Below are 19,662 nucleotides of genomic sequence, written 5' to 3' on the forward strand. Positions count from 1 at the left end.
GATCTGTTTAAATTCTTTAAAATAGTGGCTTGCAAAGCCATCTGGGCCAGGCGCCTTGTCTTTCGGAAGAGACGTAATCACCCTTTCTACCTCCTCGGTTTCAATTGGAGAATTAATACCTACAAGTTGGGAACTATCTAGTGTGGGCAGTTGCAGGGATTGGAGATATTGATTGACTTGGTCATTAAGCTCCCCTGAAGTAGGTTGGGCATTTCGTAAATTATACAGGTCCGCATAATAAGCTTTAAATCCATTGGCTATGTCTATTGGAGAGTAGACCTTCTCCTGCGTGTGTGGGTGGAGAATGTGAGGTATCCTATTTTTTGTGCATCGGGCTTTAAAACGTGAGGCCAGCAATTTACCTGCCTTGTTATCCTGTGAATAATAAGACGCCTTTGATTTTCTATGCATTTTTTCAAAAGCGGAAAGCATGTACCCTCTCAACTCCTGTCTGAGGCATCTGATTTCCTCGGCCAAAAGCGGAGATGGATTCGTTTTGTTACTTGTTTCTGTAAGTCTTAAACGGGTTAAAATGTCTGACATCTTGGCTTCCATATGTTTTTTCCTGATTGCCCCCTGTTGTATAAAGGATCCCCTAACGACTGCTTTGTGGGCATTCCACAAGGTTACCGGGTCCGTGTGTGGGGATTCATTTAGCTGGAAGAACTCCTTCACGTCTGTCTCTATTTTTTCCCTATATTGGGGGTCAGATAATAAAAATGGGCTACTTCTCCATATATATGTCTGGGGTGAGCTAGCTTTTTCTGATAATGTAAGAGTTATAGCAGCGTGATCCGACCATTTAATAGTTTCTAGGGAAGAGGTTTGAGCATATGGAAGAAGTGCTCTATCCACGAGAAACATATCCAACCTGGAGTACACATTGTGTACCCCAGAATGAAATGTATAATCTCTAGCGGATGTGTGGTGTATACGCCAAACATCATACAGTTCCTCTCTCCAGAAAGTATCCGCCAGGGAAGGGGAAGCCCTTGTTGTAGGCGAGGATGTGTCAACCATAGGGTCTGAGGTTAAGTTAAAATCTCCACAAATCACTAGTTTCCCCTGTTGTTGTTTTTTGACCACCTTCAATACTTTATGGAAGAAGTGCAGTTGACCCTTATTAGGTGCATATAGGGATACTATTGTGAATACCATGTTATTCAGTGTACACACCAATATAACAAATCTCCCCAAAGGGTCTATATGATCAGCTATATGTTTAAACGCTACTGAGTTTTTTACCGCTAACATGACCCCCCTGGATTTAGAGTGAAAGTGTGATTGGAATATGTGGGGAAACAGTGGATGCTTCAATCTAAACGCATCCTTGTGAAACAAATGTGTTTCCTGAATTCCCAGAATGTCACATTTCAACAATTTGGCTTCTTTCCACATATGGGACCTACGCATAGGACTATTTAAGCCATTAGCATTTAAGCTAGCAAAAGTTATTACCATTATATATCAGAATAAACAACAATTGCATAGTAGTAGGTAATAAAAGAGATTTCAAACACAGGACGACTCCCAGCGAGGACGTCCGTGTCTTCCTAGCAAAGGTAGCACTTTTGGATACAGGCATGTCATTAACATCAAATAACTGGTTCCCCCAAAAACATAGGAGGTGAGGTATTAATAACAATTCAACCGTAAACATAGAGAGCCTGATAAGACTCCTTAATAAAGTAGGGCAAATGTCCTGTCTGCAACCTAGGACAACAAATTGTGTTAGGACGACACAACCTGTACTGACGTACAGCACCTGCATGGCGAGAATCACTCGCCCTGGAAGAAGTTAGGTTCAGCGAACTCTCGACCAGTCTTTCCGGACTTTAGCAGGAGCCTGGCGGGTAGCTTCCACGATTCTGCTGGCAGTTATATTCCAACTACGCAATAGCGCCAGCCCCTCTTCCACCGTTTTGACGGCATGGATTTCTCCACCATGGTGGATCAACAGGCGTACCGGGAAACCCCACCTGTAAGGTATATCCCCATTTCTGAGAGCTAAGGTGATTGGTAAAAAGGCTCTTCTCAAGCGCAGGGTAGCTGCTGACAGATCTGCAAACAAGAGTACCTTGTGGAATGGTGCAGGAAGGCCTCCGTTTTTTCTCGCCGCCGCCAGCAGTTGTTCTTTGATTTTAAAGAAGTGTACTCTGGCTAACACGTCACGAGGTACCGATTCTTCTAGGTGGCGCGGGCGCGGAACACGATGTGCTCTGTCTATTTCTAGATCTCTTTCGTGACAGTCCGGTAGTACCGCTTTCAGTAGAGACCGTACATACTCAGGAATATCTTTGGGGGACACCGACTCTGGGATCCCGCGCAATTTTATGTTGTTGCGCCTGCTTCTGTCTTCAAGGTCGGCCATTTTGGCCTTAATGCTCTCAACCTCTGCTTCCAGATCTGCATGTGCGTCGATTAATGCATTATGCGAGGTAGCAAAGTCCCCAAACTTGTTTTCAAGGTGGTCCGTCCGGGCCCCTAGGTCATCAATATCTGAGCGTAGAGGAGCTATAATGGACTTTATATCCAGCAACATAGAGCGCCTTTGTAGGATAAGCATTTCCCTCATAACAGTGTCTGTCAGGGCGGTATTCGATACTTGTAACGCTTGCAGCGCCACTTCCCCATCATTTTCTGGGGTTGATTGTGCGTGCTTGGTGGCCTCCTGTGGAGGTGTAGAAGTCGCCCCCCAGCTGGTCTGAGACCAAGGAGTGTCCTGGTGGTTCGAGGCGGGATCCTTCTCCGCTCTGCTGGGTGTATGCGTCCGGCTCACCTGGTTATATGAGTCGTCCCGGCTTGCGGTGTCCTCCGGTCCCCTGCGTGCGTGCGAGTCCCCTACTTCCAGCTCGATCTGGGAATGGAGCGCCGAATCTGACAGCGATCTCCGCAGGTTAGTAGTGGGGGAGGTCAACGGCACGTCTGCAATCACCGCGCGCTTTCCAGAAGGGGCCATATCGCTTCCGGCGCCATCTTGGATTTCCCCGGCGTCTCTAGAGAAGTAAAACTTCGTGAGTTTCGGCTGTTTAGCTGCCTTTTTTTTCCGGCCCGTCATGGCTATAGGGGGTACTCCCTTACGCCGATGCTGTGATATGATTTTGCTGATCTCTGAGTTCGCTTTAAGTCGCTTTATCTGGCGCTAGTACGGGAGCTCAGGCTCTATGCGCCCATCCGCCTAGGCAGCCAGACCACGCCTGTAAAATCAGTTTTGAGTAACTTGAGGGGTGTAGTTTCTACAATGGGGTCATTTATGGGGGTATCCACTATGTAGACCCCACAAAGTGACTTCAGACCTGAACTGGTCCTTAAAAAGTAGGTTTTGGAAATTTTCTTAAAAATTTTAAGAATTGCTTCTAAACTTCTAAGCCTTCTAAAGTCCTAAAAAAATAAAATGACATTTCCAAAATGATGCCAACATAAAGTAGACATATGGGGAATGTTAAGTAATAAATATTTTATTAGGTATGACTGACTTTCTGTTTTAGAAGCAGAGAAATTGAAATTTGGAAAATTGTGAATTTTTCAAAATTTTTGGTAAATTTGGGATTTTTTCATAAATATAAGGTGAAATATTTTGAATCAAATAAATGACTATCATGAAGTACAATGTGTCACGAGAAAACAATCTCAGAATGGCTTGGATAAGTAAAAGTGTTCCAAAGCTATTACCACATAAACTGATGCATGTCAGATTTGTAAATTTTGACCTGGACACTAGGGCATCAATGACCCTTGGTCATGAAAGGGTTAAAGCTGCTGGTTACACCTGCTCTTCACGCATGAGTAAGGGGGCGTGACCCCCGAAACGTCGCGCTTGAGTGAATGTGCATCAACTTGGCGTTCTCTGAATATATGGGCCTGCGAGCCACGCAACACTTTTTATCTTGAAGAATAAAGTTATAAAAGTACCAATGGTTCTTCAGAAGTGTGAATAATATTCTTCTCACCTATCAAAATATACTCTAAGTGATATATGGCTGAATAATATACAAAGGCTCTGGATTATAATACATACTTTAAAGGGTACCTGTCACCTCCACTATGCTACCCTCACTGAACGTTTCTAAATGTTCATTGTGTTACCCTAAACATATAAATTACACTTTTAATTTCATTTGCAGACAAATTCAATAAGTATTCCGCATTTTTGTACTTCCTGCCTTTTATGCAAATTAACATAAGAGTCATATCTTGTGTGACCAGAGAAGAGTCATATTTTCAAGCTCTGACTCATCTCAGGGTAATTTGCATATGTATCAAATCGGTTTTTTACACAATAAAAGCACACAGAGCTATGGGGACTGGGTATTGCGGATGTGCTAGCGGCCATCTAGCAGCCCATGTCCTCAGCTCTATACCCAAAATCCAGGTGACAGGTTCCCTTTAACTCAAGACTTTTAAGAATTCCTTGTTAAATGGAGGCAAAACTTCACTTCCAAGAATCATAATAGGTTGTTATATAGGCACTATAGACATTTTATTCATTGTGACAATTTCCGCCCAGATTTGCAGTAGATCCTGACAGATCCTAGCAAATGCCATTAGGACCCATGAACACATTACACTAGAAAATATGTTGTCACATGTTTTAATGGTCATGGTCCCATAGAATGTTGTGGGAGTTAAAGTATAATTAGAATATGAGTTTTTGAAAAAGTTCGATACAGACCCGAATCGGTTTGGGCCAAACCAAAGTTGCTCCAATTGCTCCTCTAACCTCCTAGGACTCATTATTATTTTATGATTTTTTCCCCCTCCCCTAGCTCTGGAACGCAATGACAGCAATAGTAAATGATGTCTGAGTGACACTGACATACATAGCTATGGGTAAACGCACATTTGACAGTGTTATCATTAGTGATGAGCAGCATAGGCAATATTCGAATTTGCTAATTTTTGGCCGAATATTCACCATAAATTTGCAAATTCGAGAATTCTTGATCTCCAGTCATTGTTTACTTGATTGCGAAAATCGACAATGTAATATATTAGCGATAAATTCGCGATTAGAATATTCAACACTATTCGCGAATACGAATATATAGCACTATATTCTAAATATTCGCAAACACTAGTTATCGTACAGCATTTTTAAAAAGACACCACGCTGGCACATGTCTCATGAATAAAATATTTGGGGAACGTGACGGTTGGCGAGTGGCATTATTGGCATAATGCAGGCGGCATCAGCCGTACACAACGTTGTGGTTAGAAAGTGGCATAAGTGGCATGATGCAGACCGCAGCATTGCCTTGACTGTTATAAAATGTCGGTATTGACGCAGTAATCACATACATGTATGCCGCGCTTCAAAGAAATTCAGCCCTCTCCCCCCAAAGATTTTTTACATTTCAACTGTGTGAAAAATGATTACACGGAAACTGACCCTCAGGCATTAGTGGCAGTGGCATGATGCAGGTGCCAGCATTGCCTTGACTGGGAGAAAGTGTCGGTATTGACACAGTAATCACGTATATTTATGCTGTGCCTTAAAGAAATGTAACCAGCACCCACATTTTTTTTTTATAGATTTCAACCATGTTGAAAGTGAGTACACGGACACTGACCCTCAGGCATTAGCGGCAGTGGCATGATGCAGGCCTCAGCATTAGTGATGGACGAACATCTGCCGGGACGGTTCGCGAATGCGATCAAATGTTTTGTGAACCGCAAGTTAGCGGCGGGTCCCATTCATTTTAATGGCAGGCGAACCTGAAAAACCTTCACCTCATATTTGCAGCCAAGAAATAATTACTAGAAGTGCACAAATAGTCCCACAACATGGACAGTGACATACTAGATGTATTATTCAAATTTGCGATCTCCATTCATTATTTCTTTCAATGCGAAATATCGGCAATATAATTTTCACGTACGCGCATGCGCAAATGCACTAAACAGTACCCAAATGCACTATAAAGAAAGTATATTGGTATATAACACCCTGCTTCAATCAGTTTTTTTGGGGGACAACTGGTATATCACATCAGTAGAAATTATTTGTTCCAATAACGCTTGTCCCTCTATATACCTGCAGAACCGCACACAACTGCCGCACAATACAAATGCACTATAATATACTTTCTAACATAGAAAGTATATTATAACATTGTACAAGGAAGGCAATCCATTAGAATATACATAAAGATAAAACGTAACCTTTAATAATGTTACTATGAGGGTCCATTCACATGTCCGTAAGTGTTTTGCGGATCCGCAAAACACGGACACCGGCAATGTGCATTCCGCAATTTGCGGACCGCACATCACCGGTACTATAATAGAAAATGCCTAATCTTGTCTGCAATTGCGGACAAGAATAGGACATGTTCTATTTTTTTGCTGAAACGGATGCGGAGGTGTGGATCCGCAAATGCGGATGCGGACAGCACATTCAGGCCCTATTGAAAATGAATGGGTCTGCACCCATTTCGCAAAATTGCGGAATTGATACGGACCCATTTTGTGGACGTGTCAATGGAAAATATATCCCTCAAAATGAAAATAAATTAAATCATTAAAGTTAAGCAAAAAGCATAGATGTGGTAGGCAATAACAAGTGCTCGGCGGCACTAAATCAGATGCTCGGCGGCACCAAATCAGAAACCATATGTCCTACCACAAAAAAAGCAAAAAAGATCTATCCCTGGGCTAGATAATATTGTGGTATTCAAAGACAGGGTAGGCAAAGAACTGTCCCTGATATTGCCCTACAGCAGGGTGCTATTCTGGCCCTGATAGCCTAACCACAGACCACCCACCCTGATAAGAACGACCCCGTCCGGAACCTTACCCGGGGCGAACCGCAAGGCCATCTCTAGTGTTTAATTAAATTGAAAGCACCCCCCTAAAAAAATAAAAATAAATTGCGCCTGTTAAGAAACTGAAATTATGTAAACGGATGACTGAGGCTTGATGCTCAATTTCAACTTAACGCACACAGGTATATTGCTGCCTCACCATGGGTATTGCTGTAGTAGTGACCTATATAATGTTGTTTAATTGGAACCCCAGCCCGAAAAAAAAAAATTCAATTGCGACCGTGTGGAAAATAAAAATATTTAAATGAACAACTGGCTTGATGCTCAATTTCAACTACTGTTGCACCGTGGGTATTGCTGCAGTAATTATATTGAACCCCACAAAAAAAAGATTTCTGTGAAAATGAGAAAACAAAATGAAAGTATTTGCTTGCAGGTAGTTGCTTTTAAGGTGCACCTACTCTTCTGATAGCAGGTACAGCCACATGTTCTGTCTCCTCTTTTCCTGTTTGTCACCTGCTTCAACACACACAATTCTTCTGTGGAATCCTAGCTCAGTTCGATCTGAACTGGTTCGCTTATCCTTAAAAAGGACCTTTTACCGGTCCTGACATGATCATATAAATCGCTGGCAAGTTAGGGCATACTGATGACATGTGATATTGCTGATTATTTTTTCTATGCGCTGCTCCATTCGCCAGCTGTGCCCCCCGTTCTGGTTTCCCGCCTAGTATGTAAATTCATACCATCGGTACAGGGAGGAGAAGACGGCCATGTTTCTCAAGATGCGTCTCCTTCTCCCTGGCTGTGAGCTATCCAATTGCAGCAGAGAGTATCATAGCCAGAGAGAAGGTGAGATTTTTTTTTTCCCAGGCTGTGAGGAGACTCACCTTGAGAAATAGGGCCGTCTCCTCCTCCCCGTACTGATGGTATGAATTTACATACTAGACGGGAAACCAGAACGGGGGGCACACCATCAATATGTCCTACCCTGCCAGCTATTTATATGATAATGTCCGGACCGGGGAAAGGTCCTCTTTAAATCTGAGCACAGTCATGTGTATGAGGCATCATTATGAGTCTGTCAGGTTGATACATTATTCCAAGCAATAAAAAACTGGCGGTGTGAACAGACACTTAGGATAGAAGTACAAAAGACGAAGCTATAAGTTCCCTCTCACATCTGTTCTAGGTCTCTGTGCTATGACTGGAGTGTCCCTGTATGCAAACAAAATAACCTCAGAATTCTTTGATCCAACATTCCTGGAGCAAAAGTAAGTAATAGAGTAATAAAACCGATAAAGGCATCCACATTATTGAGTAAATATATATGTATACAGTACAGACCAAAAGTTTGGACACACCTTCTCATTCAAAGAGTTTTCTTTATTTTCATGACTATGAAGGCATCAAAACTATGAATTAACACATGTGGAATTATATACATAACAAACAAGTGTGAAACAACTGAAAATATGTCATATTCTAGACATAGGCTTTGCACACTCTTGGCATTCTCTTGATGAGCTTCAAGAGGTAGTCCCCTGAAATGGTCTTCCAACAGTCTTGAAGGAGTTCCCAGAGATGCTTAGCACTTGTTGGCCCTTTTGCCTTCACACTGCGGTCCAGCTCACCCCAAACCATCTCGATTGGGTTCAGGTCCCTGGCGCAGCACCCCATCACTCTCCTTCATGGTCAAATAGCCCTTACTTTCAATGTTTTCCCAATTTTTCGGCTGACTGACTGACCTTAATTTCTTAAAGCAATGATGGCCACTCGTTTTTCTTTACTTAGCTGCTTTCTTCTTGCCATAATACAAATTCTAACAGTCTATTCAGTAGGACTATCTGCTGTGTATCCACCTGACTTCTCCTCAACGCAACTGATGGTCCCAACCCCATTTATAAGGCAAGAAATCCCACTTAATAAACCTGACAGGGCACACCTGTGAAGTGAAAACCATTTCAGGGGACTACCACTTGAAGCTCATCAAGAGAATGCCAAGAGTGTGCAAAGCAGTAATCAAAGCAAAATGCGGCTACTTTGAAGAACCTAGAATATGACATATTTTCAGTTGTTTCACACTTGTTTGTTATGTATATAATTCCACATGTGTTAATTCATAGTTTTGATGCCTTCAGTGTGAATCTACAATTTTCATAGTCATGAAAATAAAGAAAACTCTTTGAATGAGAAGGTGTGTCCAAACTTTTGGTCTGTACTGTATATATATATATATATATATATATATATCTTATATCAGTTTTTCGATAACAGGTATGAACTAGGTGCTGCGCTGTTCATTGGATGGGCAGGATCGTCTCTTACCGTCATTGGAGGCGCTATTCTTTGCCTCTCTTTGAACGACAGTATCAAAAAAGCCAGGTAAGAAAAAATATGGTATGTCATCTCAATGCCTTTAAATGTTCATTAGACTATTACATCAGTGCATCAACAACCTCAGCAAACAGATTCACTTTTCTACAAATATAATACTTTTCTAAAATTGTCTGACTGTCCAATGTGTATCGAGGCATCAAGACTTTTCCCCAACAGTAGATGGCAGGGAAAGAAGGACTGGACATGTTGGATTTCAATATTTATGATCCTTTGTTTCTTGTGAGATAAGCAGAGGAGTCTGGCAGCAGTTTAGTCCCTTCTCTCCACTGAAAACACGTATTCTAAGCCTATAATCTTTCATGCGATAACCATGTATGTAAGGCATTTCAGTTATTTTTAATATAGTATAAGGACAGAGAATTGCTATAGAGAGTCTGTCTTCAACATTCTGCTGAGAGCTGCAGATACCTGTGTGTGACAAGTCAGATAGGCAGGATGATGGACAGTTGTACTTAGTCAGGGACTGAGGTAGTAACAAGACGCAGGCTGGAAGCCCCTGTATGTTACACAAAGGAATCTTCAGCAGTCAGTAGAACTGAAGACTGAAGACAGTCTCCTTAGCAATGCTCAGAGCATTGCTAAGAAGATACCTTACATTAGATGCTAAGCAGCCAATAAACGTGCAGGTAAGTCCTGCCCTCACTGTAATGCCAGTAGCTATGTTGGCTACTGGCATTACATTGATTGGCTGACCGGAACGCGTCATCGGGTGCCATATAGCAACCGATGACGCGTGTTCGGCTCATTCGAAGTCAGAGAGAGCTGAGCATAGGAAGGGACAGACAGTGTAGGGAGTGTAATTTAATATTATTTCTGTACAAAAACGTTTCAGAGACCCAAAAGTCCTTTTAAGGACTATTGTGTGTGACAGGAGCAATATATGTTTGTAGCGCAACCTGCGCTAAATTGCTCAGTGTTAGAGAGAGCTGTGCATAGGAAGGGACAGATAGTGTAGGGAGTGTAATAGGAAGATTTTTATACAAAAAACTTTTCAGAGACCCAAAAGTCCTTTTAAGGACTATTGTATGTGACAGCAGCAATATATATTTTTAGCGCATCCTGCGCAAAATACCGTGTAATAGGCCTCTGGGGACAGTTAAATTATCCACACCACATCTCCAGTTTAAAGTGTGCTCATCCCTAAAATATCAGTGACATCCAGTGCACTTTTTCCGTAGACTGTGTCCGCTGCAGACACTTAAATTATCCGCGCCACATCTCCTGTTTAACCACCTCCGGACTGCCTAACGCAGGATCGCGTTCCGGAGGTGGCAGCGCTGCGCAGAGTCACGCATATACGCTTCATCTCGCGAGACGCGAGATTTCCTGTGAACGCGCGCACACAGGATCGGAAGGTAAGCGAGTGGATCTCCAGCCTGCCAGCGGCGATCGTTCGCTGGCAGGCTGGAGATGTGATTTTTTTAACCCCTAACAGGTATATTAGATGCTGTTTTGATAACAGCGTCTAATATACCTGCTACCTGGTCCTCTGGTGGTCCCTTTTGTTTGGATCGACCACCAGAGGACACAGGTAGCTCAGTAATATGTAGCACCAAGCACCACACTACACTACACCCCCCCCGTCACTTATTAACCCTTGATCACCCCCCTGTCATTAATCACCCCCCTGTCATTGATCACCCCCCTGTAAGGCTCCATTCAGACGTCCGTATGATTTTTACGGATCCACTGATACATGGATCGGATCCGCAAAACACATACGGACGTCTGAATGGAGCCGTACAGGGGGGTGATCAATGACGGGGGTGATCACCCCATATAGACTCCCTGATCACCCCCCTGTCATTGATCACCCCCCTGTCATTGATCACCCCCCTGTAAGGCTGCATTCAGATGTCCGTATGTTTTTTACGGATCCACGGATACATGGATCGGATCCGCAAAACACATACAGACGTCTGAATGGAGCCTTACAGGGGGGTGATCAATGACAGGGGGTGATCACCCCATATAGACTCCCTGATCACCCTCATGTCATTGATCACCCCCTTGTAAGGCTCCATTCAGACGTCCGTATGATTTTTACGGATCCACTGATACATGGATCGGATCCTCAAAACACATACGGACGTCTGAATGGAGCCTTACAGGGGGGTGATCAATGACAGGGGGTGATCACCCCATATAGACTCCCTGATCACCCTCATGTCATTGATCACCCCCTTGTAAGGCTCCATTCAGACGTCCGTATGATTTTTACGGATCCACTGATACATGGATCGGATCCTCAAAACACATACGGACGTCTGAATGGAGCCTTACAGGGGGGTGATCAATGACAGGGGGTGATCACCCCATATAGACTCCCTTATCACCCCCCTGTCATTGATCACCCCCCTGTCATTGATCACCCCCCTGTAAGGCTGCATTCAGATGTCCGTATGTTTTTTACGGATCCACGGATACATGTGCCCAACTTCTCCTGAATACGGCGATACCACATGTGTGTGACACTTTTTTGCAGCCTAGGTGGGCAAAGGGGCCCACATTCCAAAGAGCACCTTTCGGATTTCACAGGTCATTTACCTACTTACCACACATTAGGGCCCCTAGAATGCCAGGGCAGTATAACTACCCCACAAGTGACCCCATTTTGGAAAGAAGACACCCCAAGGTATTCCATGAGGGGCATGGCAAGTTCCTAGAATTTTTTATTTTTTGTCACAAGTTAGCGGAAAATGATGATTTTTTATTTATTTTTTCTTACAAAGTCTCATATTCCACTAACTTGTGACAAAAAATAAAAACTTCCATGAACTCCCTATGCCCATCACAAAATACCGTGGGGTGTCTTCTTTCCAAAATGGGGTCACTTGTGGGGTAGTTATACTGCCCTGGCATTTTAGGGGCCGAATGCGTGAGAAGTGGTTTGAAATCAAAATCTGTAAAAAATGGCCGGTGAAATCTGAAAGGTGCTCTTTGGAATGTGGGCCCCTTTGCCCACCTAGGCTGCAAAAAAGTGTCACACATCTGGTATCCCCGTACTCAGGAGAAGTTGGGCAATGTGTTTTGGGGTGTCTTTTTACATATACCCATGCTGGGTGAGAGAAATATCTTGGCAAAAGAAAACTTTTCCCATTTTTTTATACAAAGTTGTCATTTGACCGAGATATTTATCTCACCCAGCATGGGTATATGTAAAATGACACCCCAAAACACATTGCCCAACTTCTCCTGAGTACGGCAATACCAGATGTGTGACACTTTTTTTTAGCCTAGGTGGGCAAAGGGGCCCACATTCCAAAGAGCACCTTTCGGATTTCACGGGCCATTTTTTACAGATTTTGATTTCAAACTACTTTGCAGGCATTTGGGCCCCTAAAATGCCAGGGCAGTATAACTACCCCACAAGTGACCACATTTTGGAAAGAAGACACCCCAAGGTATTTCGTGATGGGCATAGTGAGTTCATGGAAGTTTTTATTTTTTGTCACAAGTTAGTGGAATATGAGACTTTGTAAGAAAAAAAATAAAATAAAAATAATCATCATTTTCCGCTAACTTGTGACAAAAAATAAAAAATTCTAGGAACTCGCCATGCCCCTCACGGAATACCTTGGGGTGTCTTCTTTCCAAAATGGGGTCACTTGTGGGGTAGTTATACTGCCCTGGCATTCTAGGGGCCCTAATGTGTGGTAAGTAGTTTGAAATCAAAATCTGTAAAAAATGGCTGGTGAAATCCGAAAGGTGCTCTTTGGAATGTGGGCCCCTTTGCCCACCTAGGCTGCAAAAGTGTCACACATGTGGTATCTCCGTACTCAGGAGAAGTTGGGCAATGTGTTTTGGGGTGTCATTTTAAATATACCCATGCTGGGTAAGAGAAATATCTTGGCAAAAGACAACTTTTCCCATTTTTTTTATACAAAGTTGGCATTTGACCAAGATATTTATCTCACCCAGCATGGGTATATGTAAAATGACACCCCAAAACATATTGCCCAACTTCTCCTGAGTACGGAGATACCACATGTGTGACACTTTTTTGCAGCCTAATTGGGCAAAGGGGCCCACATTCCAAAGAGCACCTTTCGGATTTCACAGGACATTTTTTACACATTTTGATTTCAAACTACTTCGCACGCATTAGGGCCCCTAGAATGCCAGGGCAGTATAACTTCCCCACAAGTGACGCCATTTTGGAAAGAAGACACCCCAAGGTATTCGCTGATGGGCATAGTGAGTTCATAGAAGTTTTTATTTTTTGTCACAAGTTAGTGGAATATGAGACTTTGTAAGAAAAAAAAAATCATCATTTTCCGCTAACTTGTGACAAAAAATAAAAAGTTCTATGAACTCACTATGCCCATCAGCGAATACCTTAGGGTGTCTACTTTCCGAAATGGGGTCATTTGTGGGGTGTTTGTACTGTCTGGCCATTGTAGAACCTCAGGAAACATGACAGGTGCTCAGAAAGTCAGAGCTGCTTCAAAAAGCGGAAATTCACATTTTTGTACCATAGTTTGTAAACGCTATAACTTTTACCCAAACCATTTTTTTTTTTTACCCAAACATTTTTTTTTTATCAAAGACATGTAGAACAATAAATTTAGAGAAAAATTTATATATGGATGTCGTTTTTTTTGCAAAATTTTACAACTGAAAGTGAAAAATGTCATTTTTTTGCAAAAAAATTGTTAAATTTCGATTAATAACAAAAAAAGTAAAAATGTCAGCAGCAATGAAATACCACCAAATGAAAGCTCTATTAGTGAGAAGAAAAGGAGGTATAATTCATTTGGGTGGTAAGTTGCATGACCGAGCAATAAACGGTGAAAGTAGGGTAGGTCAGAAGTGTAAAAAGTGGCCTGGTCATTAAGGGTGTTTAAGCTAGGGGGGCTGAAGTGGTTAAAATGTGCACATCCCTAAAATATCAGTGACATTCAGTAGACGGTATCCGCTTCTGACAGTGACCTTACCAGACCCACATCTGCTGTGTAACGTGTGCGCTCAAAAAATTTTCTGTGACATAAAATAGAATTTTTCAATAGACGGTTTCCTCTTCTGACAGTGACCTGACCAAGCCCACACATGCTGCGTAACGTGTGTGCTTCAAATAGTGCGTTTTATAGGGCGAAAAATATGTCATATTACAAAAATGTTTAAAGGGAGTCTGTCACCAGATTTTGACCTTACAGACCACTTACATAGCGCTCTAGCATAGCGGTCTATGATTCTAATGGTACCTTTGATGTTTTCTTGTGAAGTTCCCCCAAGGCAAAAACTGACTTTTATTCATATGTAAATTAGGGCTTGCAAGTGCCCAGGGGCGGCGTTCACCTCGTTGGTGCCCAGGCTGTTCCGCCTCTTTTCGTCATATCCCCGCCCCAGCCTCTTCCTCTGCCCGCCCCACTCTTCCTTTGCGTCCTCCTTCTCTGCAGCGAGATCTCGTGCCTGCGCTATCCATAGCTTTGCCGCACTGCGATGCCCATTGTGTGCACGACATCGCAGTAGCTACTGCGCATGCGCCGGCCAACGGCGAGAAACAACGGCGAGGAGGCGGACCAGAGACACCCACAATGGGCATCGCAGTGCGCATGCCCAGGCCAAGCAATGGAAAGCGCAGGCACGGGATCTCGCTGCAAAGAACTTGAGAAGGAGGACGCAAAGGAAGAGCGGGGCGGGCAAAGGAAGAGGCTGGGGCGGGGATATGACGAAAAGAGGGAGAACAGCCTGGGCACAAACGAGGTGAACGCCGCCCCTGGGCACATGCGAGCCCTAATTTACATATGAATAAAAGTCATTTTTTGCCTTGGGGGAACTTCACAAGAAAACATCAAAGGTACCATTAGAATCATAGACTGCTATATAAATGGTCTATAAGGTCAAAATCTGGTGACAGACTCCCTTTAACATCCCTGTCCCTACACTATATTAAAAATATACTAAAACTACAGTTATGTTTCAAGAACATCCTTTGTGTAGTAGTGAACATGGCTATGGTGATTACTAGTGTTGAACGAAGTGAAGCATTCAAAGCAGAATTCGGTTCGAAGTTTAGGAAAACTTTGATTCACAACTGATCCGAATTTCCTTGCGCTTCGTGGTAGCGAATCAGTGCCGGCTGCACGTGTTACAAAGTGAAAGTAAGAAGCCCAGGAATGTGAGATCCCCCATAATGCCGTGCAGACAGCCAATCCGCAGATAGCCATGCACTGTGATGTCACAGCCCAATAAAACCTTCTTCCCGTGCGGTCTCAGCCATTGTCCTGTGAGCTGAGCATAGTGGGAGACGGGGGGCCAAGTCTTAATGATGACCATCCTCATCTTTTGCTGTCTATACTTCTTCGAAATCATACTTCAAAGCCTCCATGTCCTAGAAAAGTCAGCAAGATGCAGAGAGAGGAGGAGCTGGATGTTGTTGATGACATATTCTCATTAATATTAGAGGATGTGGAAAAGGAGGAAAAGCAGATGGCAGAAGAAGGGCTCCTACCTGTAGGGCAGGAGAGCAGCGGGGTTGGAGAATGCCAGAGCTGATTTATAGTGATTCGTGACAAATTAATTCATAACAAATAAAATTTCTTGGCTAACTTCGGAGAAGTTGCCAAATCAAACTTTTCAAAACTTCACTCATCTCTAGTCATTTCACACAAGAATTCATCTTTACATCCTCTAGACTTCTCTTCATTTAGTTTATGTGGCAGCAAGTAGATGTTCAAAGCTACCATCGCCATCCATACTAAAGTTTATATTCGAGTTCTCTATCGGAAATCTCCATGACTGCTGAGAATCCACAGAATCCACTAATTGCGAATAATGTTCTCCAAACTTACCCAAATTCACTTTATTGCACTGCAATTTGCTGCAGATTTTTAAAGTGGAATCTCCTCTGGTACTCTGCAGCAAATATGCCACGTTTAACTTTACATTTACTGTCATGGGTCAATGCTTATGGACAGGCAGTTATCTTCACAGGGGGGGGGGAATGAAATTTTTTGAAAAATCTATGTGTGCATTACTTAGTTTTCATTTCCCTCAATTTTTATTTTTATGTTTTTCAGAGTAAGTTATTCTTACAATGGAGCAAAGTCTGTAAGATCTGCACATACAAGCCGCCATGATCAGAACAACAACCGTAATGGACAGAGAGGAACACCAAGAAATTTTGACAAGAATGCCTATGTGTGACCGTTTCTACGTAACGGACAATTGCCTCTTGTCTGTCAGATGCATGTTCTGCACAACCCTAGCTTTTCCCAAAGAGAAGAATATTTCTTAAAAGATTTAACATCCCATTGTGACCTCATTGTAAAGTGATGTCTATTTTTCGGACAAGTAGCAGCCCAAGTGTCAAAGATACTGAAGACATGCAATATCTAATATCCTCACTATAAGGGTCAATTCACACGTCCGTATGTGTTTTGCGGATCCGCAAAACACGAACACCGGCAATGTGCGTTCAGCATTTTGCGGACCGCACATCGCCGGCACTCTCATAGAAAATGCCTTTCCTTGTCCGCAATTGCGGACAAGAATAGGACATGTTCTATTTTTAGGTGGAATGGAAGTGCGGATCCGCAAATGCGGATGCGGACAGCACATTCCGGCCCCATTGAAAGTAAATGGGTCTGCACCTGTTCCGCAAAATTGCGGAATGGATGCGGACCCATTTTGCGGACGTGTGAATGGAACCTAAGGCTTCTTTCACACCTACGGCTGGGTGTTCTGGCTGGCAGGTCCGGCAGACAATGTCGTTTTTGTCCAGCAGATTCTCTGCATACTTGCCGGGTCACAGCCAGATCTCTGCTGGAAAGTATTATAGTCAATGGGGTCCTGCAGGAAGCCGGCGGTATCTGGCAGTGCCAGATCTGGAGAACTCTGGCAGGCTGTTTTCTTCCAGAACAGCCTGATGAAGTTCCCTGCCGCAAATGTGAAACTAGCCTTATACATCCCCCTTTCTGTATATAGAAGACTGCAATGATCCAATCAAGATGTCACAATGTCAGATTTAGCACCCTGTATAGGAAGCCAGCACTGCATACACCCAACACAGCTTCGTTATGAGACCTACTAATTGTAATGTTTTCAATGTGAATATTAAAATGTATTTTCATTAATGAAAATCAAGTAACTTGTTTATTAACAAAATATAATACAAATGAAAGTTGATTGTGAAATTTTGCACTAAATGCAGCATCTAAAACAAACTCCACATCTGTGTATAAAATGCAGACATAGCGGTGGCAGGAAACAGTGCAGGCAATGGGAGGAATTTATCAAAAGCTGTATGAAAATGGCGTATAAAAGACACTAAGTTTTGCGCACAAACAACAATTTTCATTTTTCTGCTGCCCTTGGCACTTGTAGGTAGGGTTTAGCAGGAGGGGTGAGGCCTCTTGTGGTCAGACAGATTTATTTTAGGTTATGCTAGAAACTGACATAAACAATAGCTCAAATCTACGCCAGCCTATAACTTGATTTTATTGAAAATGGACTGGCAGATACTGTACCAACTTTGTAAAGAGGCCTGTGCCACTTAATACATTAAGTGCATCTACAGTGAACCAGCAGATCACTGCTAATAGTTAATAGTTTTTTTAAGAGTTAAATATTCTGATTTAATGTTAAAAGCATGTATTTCTTTATGCACGCTGGTTGGGTATGGACAACAAATAATTAACACTGACAGTGTTAGCCTAGTTACCAGGGTGATGAACTGGTTCCACCCCCTGGCTAATAGGAGATGTTAGCTGAACAAAGGTCAAGACCAACATCTGTGAGCTCCTGCATAGGCCCAAAGAGAAGCCTCATCCAGGAAACACCATTCCTGAGACTGAAAAGTTGCCAGAGAACAACTTGATAGACTATACCTGAGGGAAAGAGAACAGACATTCATAGAAGGTCTAAAACTATCAAGGCCATGCTGGATTCAGACAGTAAGGCACCACACATTTATGGAAAGATTTAGCTGCTTCTGGATATAATATATTACTTCTGCCCCCACCACACTTTGAGATGGCTTGGCCATCTGGATCTAATGTCTGCACCCTGCAACTGGGAATTGCAGAACGAGTTAATGAGAATGGAATTGCATGCCTCTGTTTATTTGGGAAGATTGCTGATCACTCTTCTATCTATGCACATTAAAGCTTCTTTGGAAGAAGTATTCTCAATTCTGATACCCTTTCTGGCGTGAAGGTCTCACAGGAGAACTGGCATGTGCTCCCTATCTCCTCTCTGTCTGGACTCAAAACCCTCTCCTGGCAGGAAGTAGGACCAGCCTAATCCTACAAAGAGGGAAGAAACAGGGTGGTTAGTCCTGTTCCTGCCAACCATTGCCAGCCATAACCTCTTCTGCTGAAATACATGGCAGAACATAAAACATAATATAACAATACATAACAGGTCTGGGTTACTGCACTGCTGTTGTGAAATGCTGCAAATTATGTGGAATTCCAGGGCAGAAAATTAGCAGGATATATGCCCTATGTAGACATACCCTAAAGGTAATTTTGGTACTTATAGAAGTTTTTTGAACAACTTACCTCTAACAAGGAGCTTAACGGCAAAATTCACAACAGGTGTTTGATCCATAAATCGCCAAATAAATTTCCTGGTTCAATTAGAATTAGTATTGAAACAGTCCTCCTCATCATGCTGTTCACAGAAAGTCATAGAAGTGGATGTCTTTTGGCCACATCCCAAACTGATGACCACTTCATTGTGAACAATGCCCTGCGTAACCGGATGATGAATGCCACACAACTCCAGGCACATTTAAGGTAGGTGAGAGGCACCCAAGTGTCACGTCAGACCATTCGAAACCGTTTACATCAGCGTGGTTTGCGTGCTAGACGACATGCAATGGTACCTGACCACACCACCAGGCACAGGCATCATTGTCTTGCGTGGGCCAGGGAGCATCTATGCTGGAGGAGGGAACGTTCACTGATAAAAGTCCATTCACGCTGAGCAGAAATTATGGCTGCCAACGATGTCGGAAACATCAAGGAGAGCGCTATGCTTCAGCCACTGTTGTCACCAGACAAGCCTTTGGTGGTGGTGGTGTTACAGTGTGGGCAGGTGCGTCTAGGCAATACAGAACTGCCCTACACTTTGTGAATGCTACAGTGACAAGCCCATACTACTTGAATAACATTATTAATCCAGTCACTGTGCCTCTGCATGAACAACACAAGCCTAATTTCATCTTCATGGACAACAATGCGCCAGATCATCGAGGTCGCATCATCAGGGAACGGCTACTGGAGACTGGGGTACCTCAAATGGAGTGGCCTGCATTTTCTCCAGACCTGAATCCCATTGAAAACCTATGGGATCAGCTGAGTCGCCGTGTAGAGGCTCGTAACTCTGTACCCTAGAACCTCAATGACCTGAGGGCCACCCTTCAGGAAGAGTGGGATGCCATGCCTCAGCAGACAATAAGTCGACTTGTGAACAGCATGAGACTTCGTTGTCAAGCTGTAATTAATGCTCAAGGCCACATGACAAGTTAATGAGACATTGACATTTTTTG

General features: G+C 43.1%; 1 protein-coding gene across 1 annotated transcript in view; it reads left to right on the forward strand.

Annotated features, from left to right (window-relative positions):
* LOC121004293 (claudin-10-like) overlaps positions 1–16,639 on the forward strand; it is a 42,773-nt gene extending 26,134 nt beyond the window's left edge. The window contains exons 3-5 of the mRNA XM_040436457.1: positions 7,957–8,038; positions 9,042–9,149; positions 16,187–16,639. Coding sequence (XP_040292391.1) covers positions 7,957–8,038; positions 9,042–9,149; positions 16,187–16,313 — 317 coding nt within the window. The 3' untranslated portion in view covers positions 16,314–16,639. The remainder of the gene's footprint in view (positions 1–7,956; positions 8,039–9,041; positions 9,150–16,186) is intronic.
* The last annotated feature ends 3,023 nt before the right edge of the window (positions 16,640–19,662 follow it).

The sequence above is a fragment of the Bufo bufo genome, chromosome 6 (assembly GCF_905171765.1).
Source record: "Bufo bufo chromosome 6, aBufBuf1.1, whole genome shotgun sequence".
Taxonomy (NCBI): domain Eukaryota; kingdom Metazoa; phylum Chordata; class Amphibia; order Anura; family Bufonidae; genus Bufo; species Bufo bufo.